Source organism: Alexandromys fortis, unplaced genomic scaffold (genome assembly GCF_014885135.2).
Source record: "Alexandromys fortis isolate MF-2015 unplaced genomic scaffold, M_Fortis_MF-2015_v1.1 scaffold_103, whole genome shotgun sequence".
Taxonomy (NCBI): domain Eukaryota; kingdom Metazoa; phylum Chordata; class Mammalia; order Rodentia; family Cricetidae; genus Alexandromys; species Alexandromys fortis.
This window is the reverse complement of record NW_026067978.1, coordinates 2,662,380-2,671,308: the sequence shown is the minus strand read 5'-3', so window position 1 is coordinate 2,671,308 and position 8,929 is coordinate 2,662,380. Positions and strand designations below refer to the sequence as shown.

Genomic DNA, 8,929 nt, shown 5'->3' with positions numbered 1-8,929 from the left:
CCCGAGGCAGGGTATCCTGAACCGTATAAGAGTGGGAACATCGAGCTGAGCACAAGTGAGCATGCATTCATTTCTCTGGGTTCTTGGCTGTGGCTATGACTAGTTGTTAGAAGTTTCTGCCTTGACTTCTCCACAATGAGAGACTTTGACCTGAAGTTGTAAGCCCAAATAAACCCCTTTCTCTCCTAAGTTGCTTCCTGTTGGGGTATTGTACCATGACAACAGAAATGAATGAGAAAGAAATCTATTATAGACTTAGAACTATTTGAGCTGGGCACAAGGCTAAAGTGGGAAGATCCCTCAGGCCCAGAGGAGTTTAATAGCTGCCTGGACATCTTAGCAAGATCTGTGTCTACCTGATTGGTGGAGTGCTTGCCCAGCACCCACAAAGCCCTGGTCAATATCTGATGCCTCACATTGCACCAACCAGGCATTGGGGTACACGTTAATGTTCTAATAGTATTGGTATTTTAATGTTAGTCAACTAACATTTAATATTTTGCTGTTTTTTGCTCTTCTGGCCTTTTTGGCTCTTTTGGGGGACCCCACCACTCAGCTCCCAAATAAAACATATGGAGGTTTAATTATTACTAATAAATGCCCTGCCACAGCTTGGCTTGCTTCTTGCCAGCTTTTAACTTAAATTATCCCGGCTACCTTTTGCCTCTGGGCTTCCCCCCTCCCTTTTAAACTTCTGTATATCTTACTCCATGACTGGCTGGGTAGCTGACCCTGAAATCCTCCTCCCCTTGCTCTTCATTGCTCCCCCTTGCCTCCTTTCTCCTTCTATTTATACTCTCTGCCTGTCAACCCTGCCTATCCTTGCTCCTGCCTCAGTATTGGCTGTTCAGCTCTTTATTAGACTGTCAGGTGATTTAGACATGCACAGAATCACATCTTCACAGAGTAAACAAATGCAGCATAAACAAAAGTCACACAGCTTAAAACAATATTTTCCAAGAGATCATTAGTCAAAAGTAAACTGCTTCATATAAGTTCTTGTCTCTGGTTGGGTTTTTTTAGTAGTTTGAAGTGGAAGACAGACATAGAGGCAGACATCTTTAATCCCAGCACTCAGGAGGTAGAGACAGGCAGATCTCTGAGTTGAGGCCAGCCTGGTCTACATAGGGAGTTCTAGGACAGTCATGGCTACATACAGAGACCCTGTCTCAAACAAACAAGTAAAATAAAAATAGAAGGCATAAACCAGAGTTGTTCTGGCACATTAGGCAGCATGGTCTTAAACGACAGGAAAGAAAACTGAAGTTCCAAGTGGTGGGAAGTCAGCCTAACAGTAGGGGTAAGACTGGAGGCTGCCAAAAACAAGAACAAACAGAAGTCCCCTTCAGTCTCTCGGGGAGGGTCTGGAGAAGCAAGCGGTTTGTGCAAAGTGATGGGCTCCTCAGTCTGCCATATCACCAGCCCCATGGATCCCAGGCCATAGGTTCCAGCCTGGGCTAGGACAAGGTGTTCCCAGGGCCTTAGATGTGGATATTGAGCAGAGAGAGGAAAAGGCTGTCTCGGCCCTCCTTTGGCCACCCTGCCAGATCTGAGAGCCAAATCTCACTAGTTTGTCCTCGTTCTCTTCCTTACACCCTTGATTCCTGGACAGGGAACCGGCCTTTCTGCAATAGAAGGTTTTTCTGTCCAAAAGGCTTTGGCACCCTGCCGCAATAAAGAACCCTGGGTGCATGGAGCGTGCCAAAGGACAAACATCAGAGCCCTGTTGTGGTGAAAAATACGACTCCATTGCTCCCTAGTGGGCCTGCGTCCCTCTGGTGCCTCCTTAGAGGCCTCAGGGAATCTTCAAGAGGACACAGGGACAACTCGGAGGCCGGTGACCCGGCCTTTTTAGTCCAGGGCGGGTCTCTGACTCAGCACGACTTGACTTGGCGCGTCCCAGGCCACAGTTGCTTCTTTTCAAGGTGAGGATCCTGCTGTTCCAAGGACACTTCTCCAGTCCCTCGCAGTCCAGTGATGAGCGAGAGCCACGCCAAGGCACAGAAGTGAACTCCCACGCTGGTGTGTGTGAAGAGGTGGCATTCCTGTCACCCACAGAGGTCTCCTGCGAGCACGGATTTGAATAAGTGTCGCGTCCGCCAGCCAGAGCTCAGACTGGCACTGTGGAACAACGGACACCACCCCCGGGCTAGGCCTGGCACGACGCGGACATTGAAGCCAGGGTCAACCCCTTAGAGACCTTGCTCTCCCGACGCGGCCCCTCCCTGTTGCTCACCCTCCCACGTGGGGCTGAGAAAATCGGAGCTCCGGACTTGCTGCAGGCAAGTTGCACAGCAGATTCTAGCTGGAGGCCCAGCGTGGAACCCAGCTGGAGGCGGAGCCGACCCGGGAGCACCGCCTCTCTCGGTAAATGCACTAGCCTCTAGGTAGGTGTCTCGCCCGCACAGGGGGTGTGGTCCCGAGAACTCGGCTTTCCCCAGCTCCGCGCCAGCTCCTGGGAGATTTTGCAGCACCTGCAGCCCGCTTGCATTCAGCCACACCGGGAAGGCCCCGGCCGGGAGCCTCAATCTTCCGATCCTCTTTTACCCTCTCCTGCAAATTGTGAAGGAAAGGTTGGGAGCATGCGGGACTACGACGAGGTGACCGCCTTCCTAGGAGACTGGGGCCCCTTCCAGCGCCTCATCTTCTTCCTTCTCAGCGCCAGCATTATCCCCAATGGCTTCAATGGGATGTCAGTCGTGTTCCTGGCAGGGTCACCGGAGCACCGTTGCCTTGTGCCGGACACTGTGAACCTGAGCAGCTCGTGGCGCAACCACAGCATCCCGTTGGAGACGAAGGACGGACGACAGGTGCCTCAGAGCTGCCGCCGCTACCGACTGGCTACTATCGCCAACTTCTCTGCGCTGGGACTGGAACCAGGACTGGATGTGGACTTGGGGCAGCTGGAGCAGGAGAGCTGCCTGGATGGCTGGGAGTACAGCAATGACGTCTTCTTGTCTACCATCGTGACCGAGGTAAGTGACAGTGCTTTGCTGGAGACAGACAGTTGAAATGGACACTCCATTGCATCATTGCCCCCCAGCAGTCCCTGGCAGTGCCTGGGTTAATGTCACACTCAGCCTCAAACCCCCCAGGCACAGTGGAATTATAAGTTCATTTTCAGCACAGGCTCAGAGCTGATGAATTTCTGTGTAGCGTCGAAGGGATGGAAAAGAGTGTTGTCACCAACTGCCTTTTCCTTTCTGAGTTTCACAACAGATAGAGTTTCTCAAGAGCGTCAATGCTTCCCTGGGCAGGCCAAACCCCATTCCGTCTTGATACACAGTCAGAGATACTTCCTGGCCGCAGAGGAGAGAAGGAATGTGGTGGTCTGTTGAGCTCAAGTATGGACACACACCAAGGAGCTTGCGACAGAGAAGGGCCTCTGTGTTGAGGCCCCAGTTTCTCCAAAAGGAGGCTGCTGTCCCTTGATGCTGGTTGGAAGCAAGGAGTAAAAGCAGAAGCTGGCCTTTGGACACTTATGGAGGGACCCATACTCCTGTAGGAAGTGTCAGCTGGTGGGCAGGGGCTCCAGCTGGGACCACCTACCTCTATGTAGTCTGGGAAAGGGTTCCCTAAGTCACCAGAGTCTAGATGTGGACCTGTTCCCTTTCCCTGCTTTCTACTGCATAGAATACTCACAAGCTCTTGCCTCTTAACATATTGTGTTATTGGAAACATGTATTGTGTTTCTTGATAATGACCAGGTGATAGCAGGTCAAGACACACACTCTTTCTGGAAAGAGCTTCCCCAAGGACTGATTTCCGGCTTTCCCACCTCCCAAAGCTGCCTCTGTTCCAGCTTTCTCCCAAGGGGGCGAGGGGGGTGTAAAAGCAACAGCAACACAACAAAAACTATGTTCTTCCCAAGGGAGGGGGCAACAGCTAAAAGCAGCCTCGCCTACTTCTTTATCTCTTTCCCTCAGCACCACGTAGCAGTCATCAAAAACATGTGTCTGGCCCCAGGGTGCAGACAGCTAGGGTGTGGGTCCTGGCTGCAGACCTGAGATGCCTGTGGGGGGCATACCAGCTGTGTTGAGAGTTAACGTCAACCCTACTTAGTGTTGGATCTCAGAAGCCAAAATTCAAATCTTGGCTTGTTTTATGTGTGACTTTGGGTAAATAAACTTCATGGAATAGCTAGATCTGGAGATACAGCAGGAAGGAGTCGTAGAATGTGAGGCAAATCTGGAGACAAGGGATGGCCCTGTTCAGCAAAGAGCATGGCCAGTCCTGGGAATAGGAGCCCTGTAGATTGGGTAGGTGGAGTTCAGGAGAGGTTAAGAGGCTAGAGCTGCCTCTAGGGCCAGCTTGCACATATTCTGAAGAACTGACTATATTTTGAGGACCTGGAAATAGCAAGCCTATGACTTATGTTTTTATTTTCTTTTGCGACAAGGTCACAGGATATAAGCTTGTCTAGTGTGTAACTCACTGCACAGCCCAGACTAGCTTTGAACTCACAGTGATCCTCTGCCTCCTAGATACAGAGAAGTAGAGCTATATACCACCTCTCCCAGCCCTATCTGTGCTCATAGAGTCCAATCTAACTGCTATGGAAAGCAAGATTGGGAGAAGGCTGTGGAAGTCACTCCTACAAGAGAATACTCAGTCAAGGGTGACAGCTGTGGAGGATGCAGGGCTCATGGAGAGTGGGTGACCCTGTGCCCCCCCCATCACGCTAGCACCCTGCCTGTATCTGGTCCTCGGGTGGCCTTGCTGTGCCTGGCCCCAGGGCATCTAAAACTGAGAACAGCTCATCCTTCAGTTCTGGAATTATTCCCTGCATTAGAGTTGGAGGTTAGACTCACTGGCTGCAGCCTTCATGGACATCCATTTAACCTGGCTGCTGTCCTTCTGAATGGTTTTGTTTGCCTGAGGCTTGTGATGGGGGGGCGGGGGTAACTACCAGCTTCCCAGTCCTTAGGTGCGCCACCATGCTGTCCACGGGGGGGGGGGGCTCTGAGCACTCCTAGTGACTCCTTCCTCACGTACTCACGTGTGCACACGTGACCTGCTTTACTTGGTGGCCTTTCTCTCCCTCGCTTGCTTTTTTGGATGGTGGAAGTTAAAAGGCAAAGGGCACTGGTAGCCAGAAAGAGAAGGAGAGGAAGCTAGAACCAGAGTGAGTAGGTGGGTCTCTCCAGAGGGGGCAGTAATTCTGAGTCTGGGTGGCAATTAATCGAAATAGAAACAGAAGTATTGAGAAGAATGTGGGGAAGATGGAACCCCGTGTACTACCTGTGAGAAGATGTCACTCAGTCTCAGTTACCACTGCAAGCCCCTGGCATAAGCAGTTTATAAAGAGACAAAGTCCAGCCCTGTGATCATTGCTTCCTGTCGCTCTGAGGACCCATGGTGAGGCAGAGCATCCTGGTAACGTGGACGCGCTAGAGTGAAACAGCTGTCCTTGTGGAGAAGATACATAAGAGGGAGAAGGAGGAAGAGACCAGGGCCCCCAAATCTCCCTCCAAAGACCTAGCTTCCTTCTAGAGGGCCTCACCCCTTCAAGAAACCCCAACCCAACCCACAGCAGCTTTAAGCTGGGAGCCAAGTCTTCAATAAATACCTTTCAAGAGACACTTAAGATCCAGCCTACGTCCCAGCACCCAAGCAGCCGAGGCAGAAGGATTGCTATGAGTTCCAAGCCAATCTAGGACACAGCGTGAAACCCTGTTTCCAAACAAAACAAAACCCAAACCTCAGGAGAAGGCTCAAAGACACAGCTGCCGTGAGAAGAGTGTTACTGCCCTTCAAAAAAGTAAAAATAGAAGAAACTGGGTGTGGTGGTGCATGACTATAATCCCAGAGGCAGGAAATGGAGGCAGAAGCCCAGAGTCATCCTTGGTTACATGATGAGTCTCAGAGCAGCCTGTGATACAATGACCCTGTGTCAAAGAATGGTGGTGGTGGTGGTAGTAGTAGTAGTAGTAGTAGTAGTAGTAGTAGTATAGAATTACCATACAAACAACCCTTTCCACTTTAGGTAAACACCAAAAGAATTGAAACCAGGGTCTCTAAGACTTATCTGTTAGGCTGGGAGAGACTTATCTGTCAGCAGCATGTGCTCTTGCAGAGGACTGCAGTTCAGATGCCAGCATCCAAGTCAGGTGGCTTACGAGCACCTGTAACTCCAGCTCACACCTGCACTCTCCCGTGTGCACATTCACAATGAATACATATTACAAATCACCCACCCGCCCGTGTTCATAGCTGCATTGTTCTCACTAGCCCAGGGATGAATGCACCCTGATCTCCATCAACTGCTCAAATGGATAAGCAAAATGTTGTTTATCTGAGCAACAGAGTTGGATCTCACTCTAAAAGAAGGCAAGTTGTGGGCACAGGCTCCATGAATGGCTGGTGAAGACTTCATGCTTGCTGAAACAGGCTAGTCCCACAAACACATCACTTCACTTACAAGACTCGGGTAAAGCACAGACGTGACAACATACCCCTGGAATAGCACTGAGGAGGGGAGGAGGACGATCAAGGTCAGCCTGGGATATATAGTGAGACTCTGTCTCAAAACATGAAGCGGGGAGGGAGATAGAGATGTTGGGGAATATTATTTTCAGGTGTGTGACTTTTGTTTACGCTGCATTTGTTTAACTCTGAAGCTGTGTTACTCTGCCTGTCTAAAACACCTGATGGTCCTAATAAAGAGATGAGTGGCCAGGAGCGAGGTAGGAGCAAGGATAGGCAGGGCTGGCAGACAGGATAAATCGGAGGAGAAACGGGGCAAGAGAAGAAGGAGAGGAGGACATCAGGACACCAAACTACAGAGCAAGCCATGGAGAGAGAAGTAAAGTAAGGTATACAGAAATAGAGAAAGATAAAAGCCCAGAGGCAAAAGGTAGTTGGATAATTTAAGATAAGAAAAGCTGGCAAGAAACAAGCCATGCTAAGGCCAGGCATTCACAACTGATAAGCCTCTGTGTGATTTATTTGGGAGCTGAGTGGTAGGCCCCTCAAAAAGCCAAAAGAGTGAAAACATCACCCAACAGAGAGAGAAAGAGAGAAGAGGCAGAAAGAAAGAGGAGGGCAGAATATGAGATAATTGTAGGTTACTGTTGCTTAATGTGCTTCGAGGACACACGGCCATTCCCAGCATTTTTGTTGTTGTTGTTTGTTTTTCAAGACAGGGTTTCTCTGTGTAACAGTCCTAGCTGTCCTGGAACTAGCTCTTGTAGATCAGACTGGCCTTGAACTCACAGAGATCCGCCTACCTCTGCCTGCTGCATGCTGGGATTAAAGATGTGCACCACTGGCCGGGCGATGGTGGCGCACGCCTTTAATCCCAGCACTCGGGAGGCAGAGGCAGGCGGATCTCTGAGTTCGAGACCAGCCTGGTCTACAAAGCTAGTTCCAGGACAGGCTCCAAAGCCACAGAGAAACCCTGTCTCGAAAAACCAAAAAAAAAAAAAAAAAAAAAAAAAAAAGATGTGCACCACTACAGCCCAGCTCCAGAATTTTTTTTTAATTTTTTTTAAATTTTTTCTTTTTAATGATTTATTTATCTTTATTTTATGTGCATTGGTGTGAAGGTGTCAGATCTCATGGAACTGCATTTTCAGACAGTTGTGAGCTGCCATGTGGGTGCTGGGAATCGAACCTGGGTCCTCGGGAAGAGCAGTCAGTGCTCTTATCCACTGAGCCATCTCTCCAGCCCCCAGAATTTTTTTTTTATCATAGATGCTAGAGTCTTCATTCAGAGTCTCATGCCTATGTAGCCAGTGCTCTTGCCCACTAAGCCATCTCCCCAGCCCTCTTTGTACAATTTCTCAAAGAGTAGATGAGCAGTGTCCACCTCCAGAGCTGTGGCCTTGTGTGGGCCATATCATTTGTGACAGAAAAATGGTGTCACAGGTTGAGTAGTGAACAGCACTAAGGACAGACCCTGGTTACCTTCATCTCTGCCTGGGCATTGTGGGTATTTGGGGAACTTTCCCCAAGGCTTGGGTTGTGGCAGATAGAAAAGGTGGTGACATTTGTTGGATGAGAGTTGAACCCCTGTCCCCACAGATGCAGTGCCAGGACTCTGAGAACAAAAGATGTACCAGAGCCCGTGCTGACTTAGCAGTGACAGTGAGCGGAATGACCTCACCCTGTAAGGCCGAGCCAGGGCTCCTGACAGGTCCCTACATCCTGTGACAAGAATAGAAGGACTGTCCTAAGAATGTGCCTCTGCCTCATCCTCCACACCCTGATATTCTCCAGAATGAAAAGTCCATCCGACTGTTCCTGCGCCCCTCCCCAGGAGGACAGGGTCAGCCAGGAGTCCAGAGAAATGCCTTTCATAGTTGTCAGGAGATGGGAATCTGGTGTCTGGACTGTGGCTCCCTTGTGTACACCTGTCTCTGTGGGCTTCCACATACAAGTCATTTCCTCCCTTAGGGGCTGTGTGTGTGGTACAAGCCATTCAGTCTCTGTAGCTGCTAAGAATCAAATTTCTTATCCTTATTTTGAAATAACTTATGATTCAAAGAAAAGTTATTAAAATAGTACAGACCATTTACACATACAGCTAGCTTCCTCTGACCTTAGCAATTTCTTTATTGTTTTTCTCAGACAGGGTTTCGCTCTGTAGCTCAGACTCACTGTGTCATCCAGATAGGGCTCCTCTTGACTCTGTCCCTCACCCCCATGCTGGGATGGCCAACTGTGTCACCACACCCAGATCTGGCACTATCAATTTAAATTACCCATAATGCATTTATCGAAGCCGGGAAATTAACATTGGTCAAAGTACCACTAGCGTCGCATGTCTGTGTTCTGACCCGATCCATCGTCCAACCACACTTCCCTGTCAGATCCTGGTGTCCTGCGTGAGACAGTTTTTCTGCCTTTCCTGATCTTTTGGGACCATGATGTGTCTTCTGTGTTGTTCTAATGAATGCCCCTCAACTTGGGTTTGTATAATTTTCCT

At 49.6% G+C, this 8,929-nt stretch overlaps 1 protein-coding gene across 4 annotated transcripts in view; it reads left to right on the top strand.

Moving 5' to 3' along the window:
- Positions 1-978: 978 nt before the first annotated feature.
- The window catches only part of Slc22a4 (solute carrier family 22 member 4), a 49,608-nt gene continuing 41,657 nt past the window's right edge, over positions 979-8,929 (top strand). The window contains exon 1 of one of the 4 annotated variants that reach the window (XM_050157714.1): positions 979-2,975. In XM_050157714.1, the coding sequence (XP_050013671.1) occupies positions 2,583-2,975 (393 nt within the window). In that variant the 5' untranslated portion in view covers positions 979-2,582. The remainder of the gene's footprint in view (positions 2,976-8,929) is intronic. The other 3 variants (XM_050157713.1, XM_050157717.1, XM_050157716.1) reach the window with 3 other exon arrangements.